Here is an 18,288-nt window from a genome sequence, read left to right as displayed (position 1 = left end):
TTGTTAATCTGTCTCATGTCTATTTGATTACTGGACCAGCTAGAAAAAGCTAAGATGGTAGAGGAAAGTTTCTTCTCCTCCACACAACCACACTTGAGTTTATGTTAATAAAGTGACTTTTGGAAAGCCCCTAACAAAATGGTTGTCAGGGGAACCATCCATAGGAGTAGAGGGTTGAAACTTTCAGTCCAACACCCTGGCTGGAGATTGAATTCATTTACCAATGGCCAATGATTTAATCAGTCATGCCTATATAATGTAGCCTCCATTAAAAAAAAAAAAAAACTAACCAAGGGGTTCACTATGCTGAAAGGGTTACACAGCCGAGAAGCTTTATGCCCCTTCCTTCATACCTCACCCTAGGCATCTCTTCCATATAGCTGTTTCTGGCCTATATCTATACTAATAAAAGGGTAATATGCTAATTAGGGCGGACGTCCATCCGGACAAAGCCACAGCGGCTGCAAGGCCCCAGGCTCAGGCAGCTGTGGACTCAGGCAGCTGTGAGCACCGGCAGCCACGAGGCCCGGGGCTCAGGCCTCGCAGCCACCCTGGCCAGCAGTGGCAGCAGCAGCAGGGTGATAAGGGTGGCACCTTTCCCTGATCAGCCCAGTTGCCTCCCGCAGAGGGAGGCCAGACTGTGGCTTAGGCCCACTCCCCATAGGGAGTGGGCCTAAGCCGTCAATAGGACATCCCCTGAGGGCTCCTGGACTATAAGAGGGGGCAGGCTGGGCTAAGGGGCCCTCCCCTCCCCCCAGTGCACAATTTTTTGTGCACTGGGCCTCTAGTTCTTTTATAATAAACCAGTCATCTAGTAAGTAATTTTTCCCTGGGTTCTGTAAATCAATTTAGAAAATGTTTGAACCTGAGGAGGGGAAGATGGGAACCTCCGATTTATAATTGGTTGTTAGAAGCACAGGTGACAACCTGGACTTGAGATTGGTGTCTGAAGTTGGGGTAGGGGACAGTCCTATGAGACAGCCCTTAACCTATGGAATCTGCACTAACTCAGGGCAGTTGGTATCAGCATTGAGTTCAATTGTAGGACACCCAGTTGGTATCCTCCAAGAATTAGAAAAATGCTTGGTGTAAAAACACCCACACATTGGGTGTCAGAAGTGTTGATTTGAGTACAGAAAAGGAAATTAGTTTTTCTTTTACCTTGTTTTCTAACAGAACAGATTAAATAGGTTATTATTTTCAGGTTGAAATTTTTAAGAGAAATCAAATTTCAAACAGCACAAAGTCAAATTTCTATAGTATCAACTCTCTGTTCTAAGTCCTAATAAAGCAGCAAATATCTTCAATAAACCCATATCCCTTTATCCTAATACTAGAGGCCCAGTGCATGAAATTCATGCACTGGGGGGGGGGGGGGGGCTCAGTCTAGCCTGCACCCACTCCAATCTGGGACCCCTTGGGGGATATCTGACTGCCAGTCGGACATCCCTCTCACAATCCAGGACTGCTGGCTCCCAACCTCTCGCCTGCCTGCCTGCCTGATTGCCCCTAACCACTTCTGCCTGCCAGCCTGATCATCCCCTAACCACTCCCCTGCCAGCCTGGACATCTCTAACTGCCCTCCCCTGCTGGCCTGATCGCCTCTAACTGTCCTCCCCTGCAGGTCTGGTCCCTCCCAACTGCCCTCCCCTGCTGGCCCAATCGCCCCCAACTGCCCTCCCCTGCTGGCCTGTACGCCCCCAACTGCCCTCCCCTGCTGTCCTGTTCGCCCCCAACTGCCCTCCCTTGCTGGCCATCTTGTGGCAGCCATCTTGTGATGACATGGGCATGGCCATCTTGTGTCAACATAGGGGCGGCCATCTTGTGCAAGGGCATGATGGTCAATTTGCATATTGCCTCTTTATTATATAGGATAACTGTCCTTGCAGCCTCTGATAGAGTGGAACAAATTTTCAGGCCCCTTTGTCTGATTTCCTTACCTCCTAGCTCTGGGAGTCTGATAAAGAGAATCCCTCAGTCTTGCTCCCTCCCTGGCATGAAGACAGTCTACAGGCAAAACACTCTCTACACATTGGGCTGAAATCATCAGTTCTTGACAACATTGCCCAATAGGATTTTCTGTGATGATGAAAATGTCTCTGTGCTGTCCAATATGGTAGCTACTAGACACTTGTGGCTATTGAGCATTTGAAATGTAGCTAGTGTGACTTTTATTTAAATTTTTTAAAATATATTTTTATTGATTTCAGAGAGGAAGGGAAAGGGAGAGAGCGATGGGAACATCAATGATGAGAGAGAATCATTGATTGGCTGCCTCCTGCATGACCCCTACTGGGGATCGAGCTTGCAACCTGGGCATGTGCCTTGACTGGGAATCAAACTGTGACCTCCGGGTTCATAGGTCGATGGTCCACACCGGCTGGGCTATTTAACTTTTATTAATTTAAATTTAAGTAGCCACATGTAGCTAGTGGTTAGCATATTGGACAGAGCAACTTTACAACTATTCTATTCAGTTCCTATGTTTAATCCAAGGGTTACACCTTGGTCATAATTTGTCAAAAGGCAATGATGCCATTTGAAACTGAAGAATGATCCATCCCTGTGAAGCCTAAACTATTAGGTTATTCCACCTATTTCTGGAATGTTTAACATAACTTACAGGCACAGGAAAGAGGGTTTGTCAAAGTTAGGTTTTATTCATAAAGACCATATTAGCACTTTAATCACACATGTTGGAGGTAGATGGGAGAATCTTTCATACTTGCACAGTGAATCTTGTCTTGAAGATAAGAAGAAAAAAATACCTTACCCATCTCCCCAGAGGCCTGCCCAGAGCAGGCACTGAGAGTCTTCTTCACGCTATAATGCTAACAGATCTAACCCGGTCCTAAGGTATCTCAGCACCTTAAGAGATCTATTAACTTGGATTATCAAAGGCATTTTCCATATGTTCGAGTTTCCTACTTCCAAGCAACCTCTACTGTAAAGCTGGTTTGGCACATCAAATCTGGTTTGGCACATCAAAGACTTTTCTGCACTGCCTCCTGAGATGAGGTCTGGAGAGTTCCAGCCAGTCATCCTTGCCTCAAAAAGTTCTCCATTCTACAGGTTTTCAGAAAAGTGGGAGGTTTTGTTGCCCTGTCTCCGAGTGATGTAGCCTAGAATTTCCTATGTAGTACAATTTAAAATACTGCTCCCAAAGCCCTTGACACTTAGTACATTGTTTTATAGGTAATTGTTTACCTATCTGCCTCCTGGCTAGACTTTTCATCCATTTATTTGTCCAGTAAGTGCTGATTGTCTACTCTGTGCCACATCCTGTCGTAGGTGCTGGCAGCAGAGCAGAGAACAAAACAGACAAGGTCCCCCATGAACCTTAGGCTGTAATGGAGGGAAGCTGATAATAATTGAGTAAACAAATACGCATGAGAATTTCAGATAGTGATAAGTGTTATGAAGAAAATAATGTGATAGACTAGGCGTCTCTTTTAGACCATGTAGTCAGGAAAGGCCTCAGAAGAGGGGAAGTTTGAGCTGAGCTCTAAATACAAAGTTGCTGATAAACAGCCTAGGATGGCAGCAGATAGAAAAATCTTTGTTTACCACTAGAGCAGGCTATTATTTTTATAATAACTTTTAAAAATTAATCTGAGAGAGAGAGAAACATCATTACTCTGTGTCCCCACTGGGGATGGAACCCAAGCCTAGGTATGTGCTCTGACCAGGAGTGAAACCCACCACCTTTTGGTGCGTGCACAGGTCGACACTCTAACCAACTGAGTCACACCAGCCAGGGTTATTTTTTCCTTTTGATAATGATATTGTTGGTGTCTAAAATAATGCTTGGCTTTGAATAGGTTTGTATATAATAACAACAATAATACAATAAGTAACATTTTAGCATAAATAAATGTACTAAATGTTTATTTGATTATCTTGGTTAATCCTTACAATAAGACATAAGACAGAGAAAGAAAATTAAGCGACAGTAAACCACTTATCCAAGGGCACGTAGTGGATAAGTGGCAAAATCATGATTGGCCTTAACCCAGGATTCTGACCCCAGAAACTAATACTTAACCAATGTGTCACACTGAACTCCTACATCTGGAATGCTTCCTAAAAATGTAGTTTTTTAGCACCAAGCCAACGCAGCTGAATTGGAATCTCAGAGGATAGGGAACCTTTTAACAAGCCCTCCAGAGGATTCTTAGGCACACTGAAGTTTAGGACCACTCCGCTTTGTTGAAGGGATGAATGAACGAGACAGGTCCTCTGCTATTTGTACTACTTTGTACACTGAGTGGCCAGATTATGATGATCTCTGAACGCATATGAGGCCTAGTGCATGAATTCGTGCATGGGTGGGGTCTGGCCAGCCTGGCCAGGGGGAGGGGACATGGGCAGTTGGCCAGCCTGCCTGCTGGTCGAACTTCTGGTGGAGGGGACAATTTGCATATTAGCCTTTTATTATATAGGATATACACTGAGTGGCCAGATGATTATGCATTCAGAGATCATAATCATCTGGCCACTCAGTGTATATTGCAAACTTCTAGGCCCCTAAGCTCTATAAATGCCCATTCTCTTAACATTTAGGTCCTTACCATGATACTCAGATCATTTTGACACTGTGTTACAAGAAAGAAGAAATCTCAATCTCCTGAGTCCTGAAGGATGGCTAAAGAAAACACCTTGACAAACCCTTCGGGACTAGCATTCTCCCACCCACCACCACCCGAAGTCTAGTTTTAACCTAACCTAGGGACAACCTGAAATCAGACAGCTCCAGGGACATCAGGCCCTGTTTACCAGTTCAGGTAAGGTCTGGAGTCAGCCTCAAGATTTGGCTCCTCTGCGGAGCAAACCTGAAGTACACTCAGGACCTCTGAGCCAAGCCAGCCACCCTCTCCTCCAAACCCCCACACCCCTAAAGCAGGCCTAGTCTTGTTAGTTCTTCAACTCCCCCTCCTGAGGGGAGGAGGAGGGAGCTGGGGATCTTCCAAACTGAGAGAGACCTGGGATTGAGCCACATCTTCCTGGAAACTAGGTTGGGGGATCTCCAGAGCAAAGGATTTGCATCATGAAATAATGTCGCTTAGGTTTAGGGTTGACAAATAAAAATACAGGATGCCAAGTCATGTCCCAAATATTACACGGGACGTACTTGTTCTAGAAAAGCATTTGTTGTTTGCCTGAAATTCAGTTTTAATTAGGCGTCCTGTTCTTTATTTATGAAACCTGGCAATCTACTTAGGGTACAGGCCCTTGGTAGGAACATTTAACCAGTGGTGTGGTCTCCACAAACATCATAAGCATCTGATTAGAAAGGACAGCAGGGGAGGACTTCCGAGGACAGGGAGCTATATAATAGGGAAGCCCAAACAGTGTGAGCGCCTTCAGGGTAGTCCTGTCACTTTCTGATCAGGAGAGCATGGAGGGCTGGTGAGCTCCCGCAAGGGACTGGGTGGTTTCGGTACGACTCACCTCCCTCACCGTCGCCCAAATGTGTGCCCAGAATTACGGTCCTATTCTGCGGGACCGGGAGACCACCCCGCCTGCACCCGCGCCGGGTCCCCGCCACCCGCCGAGGTTCAAGGCCTGAGTCCGTGTACCGGGGGCCCCGCCTCCCCGTCCCGCGCTGGCCCCGCCCCACTTTGTTATCCGACCCTTTGCTAGGTCAGCTGGTGCTGGCGTCAGGCAGAGGGATGGGCTGGCTCGGCTCGACCCGGCAGGGCTTGTTTACTATGGCTGATGATCTGGAGCAGCAGTGAGTTAACCCTGTCCCTTTCTCGTTCTCTGTCTCTCTCTAGCCCCTGATCCCGGGACTGTCTGTGGCTGAGGAACACTTTTAGACATCTTCCCGCCTTTCCTGTCTCAGGTCGGCCTCACGGGAGGGCTGGGGGCTGGCTTTGCTTGCTTTGCTTTTGCCCGGCAGAGGCGGCGGCAGAGCCGGGGGAGCGACGGGAAATAAGTTAGCCTTGCATGCAGCTCCGTGATTCCAACTTCCCACGCTGGTCTCCGCGGTCGCTCCTCGTTCTCCTCCGCCCGCTGCACTCGGGGGTTAGATCCCGTGGGGATGTCTGAGATCCACCGAAGCATGCTTGTGGGATGCGGTTGCGGAGCGGGGGGGTAGCAGCCAGGTCGGCCTGTCTGGATTGGCCCTGGTTTGGAAGTCGGGGGTGGAAAGAGCCTCCTTTCTCAGGGCACGGAGAGGGCAGGGGGAGAGGAGAAAGGCCTCCACGGCGCTGGAATGGGTCTACTTGGAATAATGAATGGGCTTGCCAGCCTTCTTTAGTTCTCACCCGCCGAGACACTTTGCAACTTGCGATCCTAGTGGATAATGTTCTTAATCTTCATAACTATCTTTTTTTGCTGTGGTCTCAAAATTAGAGCTCTTGGGACTTGTTACCACTGCCTCAAGGGCATTGGGTTTGGGGCGCCACCTGTAGCTGGTGTGGTTAGCCATTTGCAGTCCCTAGGAGCCAGGCAAAGTTGCTTCCAGAAGAATGACTCAGCTCCCAGCCAAGCTTCGGTTTCACTAGCTCGGGGCCTTTTGTGGGTCCCGCGGTCCCCCTTTGCAGACCAGCATCACTGGCAGTTTGCAAGAGGAATTAACTTTATGGCAATCGTAGCTTCCTGTGCTTGAAGAAGCTGCCCAGGAGAGTTGCTCTCTAAGATAACCTTTCCAAGAACTGTACAACAGCTACGGTGACTTAGGGAAGCAATATTAGAGCTGGTTGAGATGCAGGTGGTTCGGCTCTTTTTTACAGATGAAGTCAGTGCCCATAGACGTTAGAAGACTTGCCCAAGATCACAGACCCCACACAGAACCCCTTTCTGCCTTACCTCCGTCGGGATAAAAATGCTCTAGAGGGAAGAGACCACCCTGGCCAGCCTAAGTTCATGGCTAAGTGGCTTCTCTTCTCTTTGCCTGAACCCCCCTATCCCTACCCCTCACCTCCCCAATTGTATTAATCAGATTCAGTGGCCAGACAATATTTCCAGTGCTTTACCTGCAACATTTTTGGTGAAGAAGAGAGGCAAAGTAAAACTCCCCTGAATATCTGCTGAGCAGCCCATAGTGCTGTTCCATGGAACAACTTTTCTCCTGAGTGCTGCAATGTGGGATCCAGATGCTTCAAGCTTACAAGGAATTTCAGTGGAAAATTAAAAGGGATATGAGTCTCCATAGGATTTGATTGATGAAACTGACAACTCTCATCTGGCTATAATGTCATTGATGTACCACTCTCAGCTGCAACCTCAGTATTTCTTTCAAACCTCAAACAATCATTGAGACTTGCTACTTGCAAAACAGCTTACGATTTCGCTGGGGGAAATGTTTATGGGGAATTTATCTTGTGCTAGGCTTTATGTATTTTAAGTGCATTAACTCGTTTAATCTTTATCTGTGAGGTAGATACTATTACTACTGCCCTTTTAAAGGTGAGGAAAGTTTGACACAGAAAGTGGAAGTCATATTGCTGGTAAGTGGCAGTGCCAGGATTAGAATTCTGGCCTTCTGGCCTTCTGGCTTTAGATCACACCTCCTTTCAGAAAACAGAAACCAATGTGAAAATTATGTCCTATACTGTTAAATATTCATGTATCGCATTGAAAAGCCAAAGCTGGAACTTCCAGAGAAGAAGTAATTTGAATCTGTGTTTTCTAGTTCTGCTTCTTTTTCTCACTAGCTGTCTGACCTCTTTGGGCATCAGTTTGGTCATCTGTAAAATAAAGAGACTGGGCTAGATGATTTCTAAGGGCCATCCTTATCTAAAGCTCTGTGCTTCGACTGATGTACCAGGATGCCCAGGGTGTGCTGGGGGGGGGGGGGGGGGGAAGGGAGGAGGAGTTGGCAGTGAATCCTCTCGTTCTCCCACAGAATGCTCTGTGTGACTATACTAATGTTCACAGGCCTTTCCTACAGCTGGTGTGTCCATCCTATAATCCTCTTCACCCAGAAAAGAGAAATATACCATATGCGATGGAAAGGGAATAATAAAAACTCATTCATTGAGCATCTAATTTGTGCCAGGCACCTTATACGTTCCCTTACATATCTAAACGCTCAAAGACAGGCTGTTCATCAGGCCAAAGCCATTCTGCTCGAAAATGATAATACGGTGACTCAGATCCAAGGTGGGGTTTTTTTTTATTCCAAAACTGGTGCTTTCATCTTCTACTCTGCAAGACTTAAAGTCCTGTGGATATGAAGGAGAAAGCAGAATAGCTTATCTTATCTGTTTTATTGCCTGCTATGGGAGATAAGAACTATGTGAGGGTTTTACTCATTTTATAATCTGGAAAACAAGGCCAGAGGCAACCTGTGTCCAGTCAGGGATTCACAGCAGGACTTGACCCCAGGTCTCCCACCTCTTGCTTGCTGCCTATCCCATCTCGTTGCTTAAGGATTTCCTGAGAGCCCAGCTGGGCACTGACAGTGCTCTATACTTCCAGGGGCTTGAAAGAGGGCACACACAAACTGCAGTGCCCTGCCAGGAGGGCAGGTGGCATGGGAACTCGTCCTATTCTAAAGGAACATTCAGTCCTGGGGAGAGCAAAAGATAACTGAGGCAGTAGTTAAAAGTGGTTTTGTCCCCCTTACGATCTCCTGAAACCTGAAAACCAGTGGCAAAAGGGTTTGTGAAGCTCAAACGAGATACATGTGAAAGTGCTTTGTAAACTGTAAAGTGCTGTGCACATGATATTCTGAGGATCTTTGAAACAAAGAGCATGTTGTTAATAGCCATTTGCCAGAGAAGAGTAACAGTCTATCAGGCCGTGAGGGAATTGCTGACTGCCATAGTGGGAGGTCTCCTGAGCCTGGAAAACACCCTGTACCCTGATAACTCTTTTGTATCTGTCAGCAAGGCTCAGGGCATCAATGTTTCCTTTCCAATGTTGCCAATGAGCACCTCTGTGTCTCTTTGTCCCAGGCCTCAAGGCTGGCTGAGTAGCTGGCTGCCGGCTTGGCGCCCCACTTCGATGTCTCAATTGAAGAATGTGGAAGCCAAGATCCTCCAGTGTAAGTAGCAGGGACAGCCTGTGCCACCTCCCTCAGGAGGCCTGAGGAGGATTCGGGATCTTCCCAGAGCCTGGTACACTGAGCCCACTGACTCCTGATAAAAAATGTTTGGGGGTGGGAGGAAAGGTTGTCAGTGATCTAAGGGAAGAGATTTGTACAGAGGACACTGACTTCTATGATAATGGTTCCTCAATGTCGCCCTCCCTGTCCATCATGTAGTTCCTGCCACATCCCACAACTTCACCGCTAACCCTACACCAACTATGAGCACACAACACACACAAATATGCATATTCTCTCCTTGTCTTCCTTCTCCTACTCCTCTCTTCTTTCTTTCTCCCTGTCTGTTCTTCCAAACACACAAGCACTTCTTAGATTTACCACCTTGCAACCCAAGGACCAGCAAACAAGTCCTATATGCTCTAATATTACTATTTCCCCACCACTTCTCTGGTTTGAGACAGGAGTTAGAGATTCCCACAGACCAGCTCCTGGGCAGTGTTATATTGGGGCAGGGCATCCCATGGGCATCAGCAGCCACTGGCTCAAACAAGGCCCTTGGGCCACATCGCCCTGTTTTTCTCATATCTTACCTGCCCTGTTCTACTTCCCCAGCCACGGCTCGCCTCTTATGGGCCTGAGTAAGTACAACTGAAGAATAGCCACAGCTTTCAAGCTTTTGTTCAGGATCCAAGTGACTTTCCCCAGGCAGCTCTGGCATGTAATTGCCTTCACACCAGCAGAGCAAGCACGGCCCACCTTGGTCTGTCTCTAAGTGGAATAAGCCAATGGCTCACTTCACACCCGTCACACCCTCCACCTGTCCCAACTCCAGTTAAAAGCCCTCCTCCCAGATACCCTCAGTGAGGACACTTCTGTCCATCTGTCAAGCCCCAAGCACACACGTACACGAGCGATGGATGCAGGAGCTCTGTAGGTTGGTGGAGTCACTGCCACCCTGTGCCCAAAGGGAGCCAGGCAAACAGCCTCAAGGAATAAGATGGCCACTCTTATTACCTATAGAGTAGATGGCCTACAAATTGCACTCAGAGTTTAACTCTTGGGGTGTATGGTGAGAGGGTTGTAAAGGGAAAGAGGTGAGGGAGGTCAGGTAGGTTTGGGAATGGAGGGACAGAGCTGAAGAGTGACCATCCAGGCAAAATGATGATGCTGCCAGAAAAGAGACGTATTGCTCGCTCTGAATCTCCTCTCCCCAGGTCTCCAGAACAAGTTCCTGGCCCGGTATGTGTCGCTCCCAAACCAGAACAAGATCTGGACGGTGACCGTGAGCCCCGAGCTCAGGGATCGCACCCCTTTGGTGATGGTGCATGGCTTTGGGGGTGGCGTGGGCCTCTGGATCCTCAACATGGATTCACTGAGTGCCCGCCGCACACTGCACACTTTTGATCTGCTTGGCTTCGGGAGAAGCTCCAGGCCAACATTCCCGAGGGACCCGGAAGGGGCCGAGAATGAGTTTGTGATCTCAATAGAGACGTGGCGGGAGACCATGGGGATCCCCAGCATGATCCTCCTGGGACACAGTTTGGGAGGATTCCTGGCCACTTCTTACTCGATCAAGTACCCTGAAAGGTAAGAAGGACCTACCCTCTGGGTCATTTATCCAACTCCTTGCCTCACTGGGAACCTTCTGGTATTAATCTTCAATAGTTCTCTTTTTCCTGGGTGATTTAAGGGCTATGGTATCCCCAAGCAAATACAGCTTTTCCTTTGTCCTCCTGTAGAGTTAAACACCTCATCCTGGTGGACCCATGGGGCTTTCCCCTCCGACCGACTGACCCCAGTGAGATCCGTGCACCCCCAACCTGGTTCAAGGCTGTGGCCTCTGTCCTAGGGCGTTCCAACCCACTGGCTGTTCTTCGAATAGCTGGGCCCTGGGGTGAGTAACCTACAGATACAGAAACTATCTCCTCAAACCAAGGCTATCCCATTCTAGAAGCCCCATTGCTCTGGACTCCTATCATCCTCGCTTGTTCTTGAAAAGTGGGAATGGACCTAGCATTGTTATTTTAAGCTATTAATCTGGACCAGATTTCTCTGTCTGCAGTTTCAGAAGGTTCTTTTTTTCTTTCATTTGCATGGAAAAAGCTTTCCTATGCAAGGGACAGATGGAGCAGAACTACTACTCTGTGCCTTGGTTAGACCCCCAGAGAGAGAGAGAGAGAAAGAAAGGGACGATGAGGGGACTCTTCCTCCGCTGAATTCTTATGCTACACCTGTGAGTTTATGGCAACCTGTTGGCGATTCAGCGTGGTAACCACCACTGGCTCCCACCTCTGCAGCTCACCCAGCACCTGCAGCAGGGAGATGTCAGAACCAGAGCCTCCAACACAACCCACAGTGTCAGGCAAGCCCCTCGAAACCATGCCCTGCTCCAGTCAGACACCACACCTTCACCATTTAGTAGCTGTCAGCAAACTCTGTGGCTGAAGGGAGGGAAGGCGTTCCGAGGGAGCCGGCCAGAGGAAGTGAAATCAACAGGCCCCAGGCTTCTGACCTCAGACTGCCAGCACCCTAACTTTCTGGGGAGCTTTTTTACTCTGATGAAGTGAAAAGCACATGCCCTTTATGGGAAGGGTTGGTGATCCTCTGTCTTACACTAATGGCTTATGTATACATGGTAATGTTCAATAGCCAATTATTGTGAGTTCATTGCAAATGGCTAAATAAGAGTTATCTCTCTAGGCCCTTCATGAGAAACAGAATGGCTCTGGATAAAAGAGAAATATGAGCATTTGAGGAGAAGGTAGGAGTTTAGGAGTAGCTCAGCTCTCCCCACTCTCCCGTTTTTAGACTTGCATCTGGCTGGGCTCATGCATGGGCATCAGAGCTCATGTGGTTGTGGCAGTTGGCTGACAGCCATGAAGGAGGCCAGGGCTCAGGGGACCCTGGCTGTGTCGCCCTCTGACCCCTTGCTTCTTACATGCAGAGAGAAGACCAGAAGAGAGAGGCCAGGTGTTGACCAGTAGGCCCCAGTTTTGACCATCTGTTGTGGGTGCCCTCCTGCTTGTTTATGAACTATATAAAGAAGGTGAAGAGAACAGATTGCTCTAAAACTGCCCCGAGTCTGAAATGCCAGGGTTAAGTTGGCCTCTTGACTCATATTATGTTACAGGCCTGAATATGACCGGCCTCTTGGGAGATGGTCTAGTTTCACTCACTACCTCAAGATGAAAAGGCTGTAAGGGTCCCAGGAATAGGAGAAAGGATGTGGGTGAAAGTTGTTCAAGCATGCACAGGCAGGAGTCTTTCCCCCACCACCCAAACTGGCCCCTCCATGCTCTCCTATCCCCTCCCAGGGCCTGGCTTGGTGCAGCGATTCCGACCAGACTTCAAGCGCAAGTTTGCAGACTTCTTTGAAGATGATACTATATCAGAGTATATCTACCACTGCAACGCACAAAACCCCAGGTGAGAGCAGCGCCCAGCGCCAGCGCCAGGTGGGCAAGATAACACGGAAACTGCAGAACTGTCCCCGGATCGCTCTGTGCTGTGCTGCTTCTTCCACAAAGTTTTCATTCAGTGTGGGCAGCGATTTTCCAACCTCCCTCTCATGGCGCACATAAACTAATTACTAAAATTCTGCGGCACACCAAAAAGGATATTTTTTGCCGGTCTGACAAAAAAAATAGGTATAATTTTGATTCATGCATACTGGATGACTATTGTTGTGTTGGCTGCTGTCATTTTTTAAATTTGACACTCTAAGGGAAAAGAGGTCAGTGCCCCTGAAGTCAGGTAGTGCATGTTTTAAAAATTCTTGCAGCACATGGGTTGAAAATCGCTGACTGAGGAGAACAGAAGCATGAGCAGGCTTGATCATTTCCAGAGACTTCCCCAGGGGTAGGCACAAAGGGATGGAGAAGATAACATTAATTAAAATCGCCACTGTCTCTCCAGGTGACCCTTACTCTTCTGTAGAGATAGGCGGTTATCCTGACAGGCAAGAGTCTGGAAAACATTTGAAAAGACTTTTTTTTTTTTTTACTAAAAGATGATATGAATACGGTATTTTGATAAAAGCAAAAAGAAAGAAAGAAGTCTTTGCCTGTCCCAGACTTGTAATTCCCAAATTTCCTTGTTACTGCCAGTCTGACATATCACGTGACAACTTCAGAGAACCTCCTTGCCTGTCTCCCTCTGCACACACGTGACTGTGTCTCTAGAGTACATTCCTACAAATAGAATCGCTGATTGAGAAAGTACCTATTTTAAAATTTAATTATGTGCACCTTGAAGTATTGTTCGGACAGGAATTCTTTCCAAATCTTTTGGACATTTCTGGGTGTCCCCAGAATCTTGAGAGGTTCATGTCTATGACTGCTCACACAGCAGGCCCCATAAGCCTGCGACCCGCAGTCTTGCAGCTGAGAGCCAGGGCAGAGTCCAGGAGGCGATCTTCCCCTCAGGCCATGCTGTGTGCCTGGCTGAGACCAGGAGGCTGTTTTGGTGGCACCTCCTCTGCAGTGGCCGCACCCTGAGCTGCTGGGAGGCACCTCAGGGGAGCCAAGTTCACTGGGAGCAGCAGCACTGCCCCGCCTCATTCCAGGCCTGTCCAGGCCACTGTTGTGAGCCAAAGCTGTGAAGAAGGAGGGGATTTGCATTCCATCAGTACTGTCTGAGCATTAGCCTCAAGCCCAGACAGCTTTCAGGCAGCGTGGGAACTGTCCATTCAACATTCCTCATGAGCTCCGCTAATTGAAGGGCGCTGCTTAGGCAGCAGTATAGAAACTCAGCTCAACAGTCAAATCAGGTAGCCCCCTGCTTTCTGCTCTCTACCCCGTCTTTCAGCCCCCACTGGGCTCGGTGCCAGTCTCAGACCCACTTGAGGCCCCTCACGCCCAATCCTAGCCCTTTCCTCAGAATGTTCCCCAGCCTGAGAACTAGTTCTGCATAATGCATGCAGACCCGTCATGATACGGCCTCAATTAGCTCTACCTGATGGAATGACCAGGGAGCAAAGCAGATTTGATTGGCAGTCGTCGCTTCTCACACAACACAAACTGCTGCTCCCCCAGGTCTTCACAAGACTGATGTTTTATTCACAGTTTCCTCAGGAAACCCTTTGTGCTACCATAGTACTCGCTCTTGAGACTCCACCTCAAATGAACTCCTGACCTTCTCCCTCCACCCCCAGCCGGCTAAGTCCTTAGTCTGTGTTCTCATAGCACTCCACTACCCTTTCATAATTCTTGGGAAATAATGTAGTTAATGAATCATATAATTCGTTATTTAATGCCTAAAGTGTGAGCTGAAATGTGTCTTGTTCATATGTCCCCTCACTCAGGTTAGGGCATGACACATAAATATTTTTTGAATAACTATTAACCCATTGCAATCTTGGACAATACTCGGTGTCCTAGGGGTTTTCACAAGTGTATCCCTCTAACTCTGTTTTGTGTTAAGAGGCCTCTAGAGATTAAGTCCTTTCTCCTAATCTTACCCATATTTAATGAGTCTCAAACCCAGGGTTTGAGAGGAATACCAACATGCCTCAGCCTCTGAAGAGACCAACAATTTGACATTTTATGCTGTGGTGTTTATTCTAATTCCTCGCCCTGTTTTGCTTCTTAGTGGTGAGACGGCCTTCAAAGCCATGATGGAGTCCTTCGGCTGGGCCCGGCGCCCCATGATAGAACGAATTCACTTGATTCGAAAAGATGTGCCCATCACCATGATCTATGGGTCCAACACCTGGATAGACACCAGCACAGGGAAAAAGGTGAAGCTGCAGCGGCCGGATTCCTATGTCCGAGACATGGTACGTTGGCCACCCAAGGAGCAGAATTGAGGTGGGAAAGCTGTGCATTGAATGCCAGCACATGTTGGTTGACTCTCAGCAAGGATGAGCAACGCAGGGTAGAGAGGGTGATGGAAGAGTCAGCAGGGAAAAGATGGTTGGGGAGTGTGGAAGGGCCAATTGATGAACCGATTGAGATGAGACAGTGGACTTGAAAGGTTTGGCTTTTTGTCATTTCATAATTAGGAGGCCTCTCACTTCTGTCCTTGTCCAGTCGCCAGGCACAGACATCGAACAGTAGAGTGAATAGTAGAGGCTGACATGAAGCCTTCCTACCACACTCCTGCCTTCCCTTTTTTTCTTCCCCCCTCAACCCTCATTTGCTAATGAGTGTGCTTAATTAGTCTGGCTGCCTATTGGGCCCTGGTTCACTGGGCCTGTGGGTAAAATGAGCAGATCGGTGGTGGGACTAGCATGGAAGGCAAGATACAGTGAATGGTCCTGGGAGAAGGAAAATGGGATATTGAGAGTCCTTGGCTCCTACAGGAAAGCGCCAGGATCCAGGGAGAAAAGTGGGCCATTGTTTCTGACAAGTGCTCATGGGTGAGAGGCAAGCAGGTCCAAAGGAAAAGAAATGGTCTGACAGCTTTCCAGTGCCTGGAATAAAAGGCTGTCCCACCCCGGCGGTTCCTCTCTTCACAGGAAATCGAGGGTGCTTCGCACCATGTCTATGCAGACCAGCCACACATCTTCAATGCTGTGGTGGAAGAGATCTGTGACTCGGTTGATTGAGCTGCTCTCACTAGAGGAAGCGGAGAAAGCCAGAGAGTCGCTCTCACCTCCCTGGCTGCTTACTCACCCTCTGTCCTTTCCTCACCAACTAACATGTGCCAGCCAGTCAGAGTCTTGGGCTGTTCCCAAGGCAAGAACACAGTGAAGAGTACTCCTGACCCCAAGCCAAGGGCTGGAGGCAGAAGCCACAACGAGGCCTTGAGCTCCCCACCCCCGGGGAAGAACATAAAGGGTCACTTAGTGCCACCCCATTCTCTCCATGCCAAGTGTTACCCAGATAGTGGTTGTGAAGGGCCTGTACTGAACCACGTCCCCTCCCTGCCAAAGGGGGGCAGCCTCTCTACCCCTGGACAAAGCAGAGGCTCCCACAGTCTTTCCTAGCTCCGGAACGTTTCTGGGGGTAGGTTCCACAAAAGAACATCCTCCTCCTTGCCCCCTCCCATGCCAGTGTCCAAGGTATGTTTGGGACCAGTTCCCACTTAGCTACCGAGGGCAGGTTCTGGAGAGTCCCTTGTTCTTCAGAGTCTCTCCCATGACCCAAGAGGTCATAGCCAAAGCCCTCATTAGCGGATGAGGAGCAGGCCAGGGCAGGACATGGCTGGCCCATGGTGAAACAGCTCTGCTCCAGAAAAGCTCAGGCTAGAACCCAGGTCTGCTGACACCTGGTGATGGTGCAGACTCCATTTGCAAAGGTTCGAGGCAGGCACCATTGCCATGGGGTAACGGGCCAAGGGTAAGCCCATCCCTGCCCCACATTCCAGCCCCATTGCACAGGGTGCTGTCGTCCTGCCCTGCGTCTCAGCCCTGGCTGCCTAAGCCAGGAACCCTCAAGTGCTTCCTTCCCTGCCCACTCTTCCTCCCAACAGGGAGGCCTCTGGGCCTCCCTCTGTGCCTTGGGCCCTGAAGCCCCACCTGTGGTACAGAGCAGAGGTGGCCCCTGGTGGAGAGAGAAGGGAAAGGCCCTTCAACCCAGGGCCAGGTCTGGATTCCCTTGCCCCCGGCAAGATTTTTCTTCCTATTCCCAGAGCTGAGGCCACCTGGAGCCCCTACCCATGGTCCAGTGGGGAGTCTCATGCCAGCAGTTTCCTGTCCTCATCAGCCACAGGATGATTCTCACTGCCTGGCCCTCTACCCCTGCCATCTGTCCTCCATGGTCTCCAGTTCATCCCACTCAACCCACCTGTCATCCTCTCCCAGGGGCTGGTTCCAGGTGCTCCTATGAGGTTCTGGACAGTAGGCTGGGCCTGGCCCCAGAACCAGGGCAGCTCCTACCTGCTCCTTCTCTTTTGTAAAGCCAACCCTTTCACCAGAATAGTATTAACTCGCCGTGCTTTGTACTACTGGTCCAGCTGCCTTGGGCTCTTTTTCTACATTAATAAAGAAATGAGTAAAAACTGCTGGTGGTGATGATGTTTGGTCGACAGGAGTGCTGGGAGTGGTGCTGAATTCACAGCAGCCCGTGTGGTGCCTGAGTCAGAGAAGGGGCCCTGAGGGCTTCCCACTTACACACCTTTCCCTCTCCATTTAGCCCAGCATTGGCCCTCTAGACGCAGATTGGCAGGGGCCACCTCAGCCAACCCCTTCAGAGGATGGTTGGGGAGTGCGGAAGGGCCAAACCCCAACTCAGGAGGAGAATTGGGCAGAACTGGGTACTCCCTGCTGCTCAGTAAATAGCCATCTTCTGAAGTTCACTCCACATTGACCTACACCTGGACTGTCCTATATATAACCTGTTTTCCTAACTCTTAGTCATCCCCTCAAATAGTCCTTATGCAGGGAAGCCTGTCTCTGACCCCCCGCCTTTCTACAGGGACTTGGACTTGGACCCCCTCTTCGGTGTCTCCATGGCACACACTACTGCCCCTTTTGTAAAACTCATAAATGTGTAGCCACTTATTTCATGTAAGTCTTTCCTCCATAGATCATAAGAACAAGGGCACATCTGGCACCTAGTTTGTGTTTAATAAATGTTGGTTTTGACTGAGCCGAGATAAGTGAGATATGCCAGGTATTCAAATCATTACCAACAGTTCCTGCTGTGTGCTGGCTGACTCCAGCTAGACCCAGAAATCCACAGCTCGAAGTGGCACATAATGCCACATATATCGTGATGAATGAATGAACAAATGTGTGAATGGAACTCTGGGTATAATGATAAAGCTCTGATCCATCCCAAGACCCCATGTCTTCTCAGTGACTGGAAATTGCTGATTGCCAACGCAGCCATATGAAGAAGAGGGCAGGTACAGGGTGGGGCAAAAGTAGGTTTTCAGCTGTGAGTACACAAAACAGAGTTTATTCTTATATTCTTATTAATTATTGTATTATTATTTTTTAATTTATTATTATATTTTTAAATTCTCACTCGAAAATATGCTTAAAGAGAGGGAAGGAGGGAGGGAGAGACATTGATTAGTTGCCTTTCATATTTGCCCCGACCCCAACCCAGGCATGTGCCCTTACCAGGATTAGAACCAGAAAACTTTCGGTGTCCAGGAGGACACGCCAACCAACTAAGCCACTCTGGCCAGACTGTGTTATTTTCCATACAAACCATTGTAAATTACTTTTGCCCGACCCTGTATTTACTTATTTATTTTAATATGTTTTTATTGGTTTTTGAGAGAGAGGAAAAAAGGAGAGGGAGGGAGGGAGGGAGAGAGAGAGAGAGAGAGAGAGAGAGAGAGAGAGAGAGAGAGAGAGAAACATCAATTGGAGAAAAACATCGATCAGTTGCCTCCCA

At 48.6% G+C, this 18,288-nt stretch overlaps 1 protein-coding gene across 3 annotated transcripts; it reads left to right on the top strand.

The window, feature by feature from the left end:
* Positions 1 to 5,660: 5,660 nt before the first annotated feature.
* Positions 5,661 to 17,021, top strand: ABHD4 (abhydrolase domain containing 4, N-acyl phospholipase B). Of its 3 annotated transcripts, none has more exons than XM_079767881.1 (7): positions 5,661 to 5,734; positions 8,907 to 8,995; positions 10,213 to 10,585; positions 10,738 to 10,892; positions 12,313 to 12,424; positions 14,588 to 14,774; positions 15,456 to 17,013. In XM_079767881.1, exons 1-7 carry the CDS (start codon positions 5,673 to 5,675, stop codon positions 15,543 to 15,545), a joined length of 1,068 nt encoding a protein of 355 aa, XP_079624007.1. In that variant the 5' UTR covers positions 5,661 to 5,672; the 3' UTR covers positions 15,546 to 17,013. The 3 variants fall into 3 exon arrangements, with proteins under 3 accessions (XP_079624007.1, XP_079624008.1, XP_079624006.1); XM_079767882.1 differs by having other exon boundaries at positions 5,714 to 5,845; XM_079767880.1 differs by lacking the exon at positions 5,661 to 5,734 and having other exon boundaries at positions 7,857 to 8,995; positions 15,456 to 17,021.
* The last annotated feature ends 1,267 nt before the right edge of the window (positions 17,022 to 18,288 follow it).

This window comes from Cnephaeus nilssonii, assembly GCF_951640355.1.
Source record: "Cnephaeus nilssonii genome assembly, chromosome: 4".
Classification (NCBI taxonomy): domain Eukaryota; kingdom Metazoa; phylum Chordata; class Mammalia; order Chiroptera; family Vespertilionidae; genus Cnephaeus; species Cnephaeus nilssonii.
Note: the sequence above shows the minus strand (reverse complement) of the source record. Positions and strands in the feature narration are given on the sequence as shown.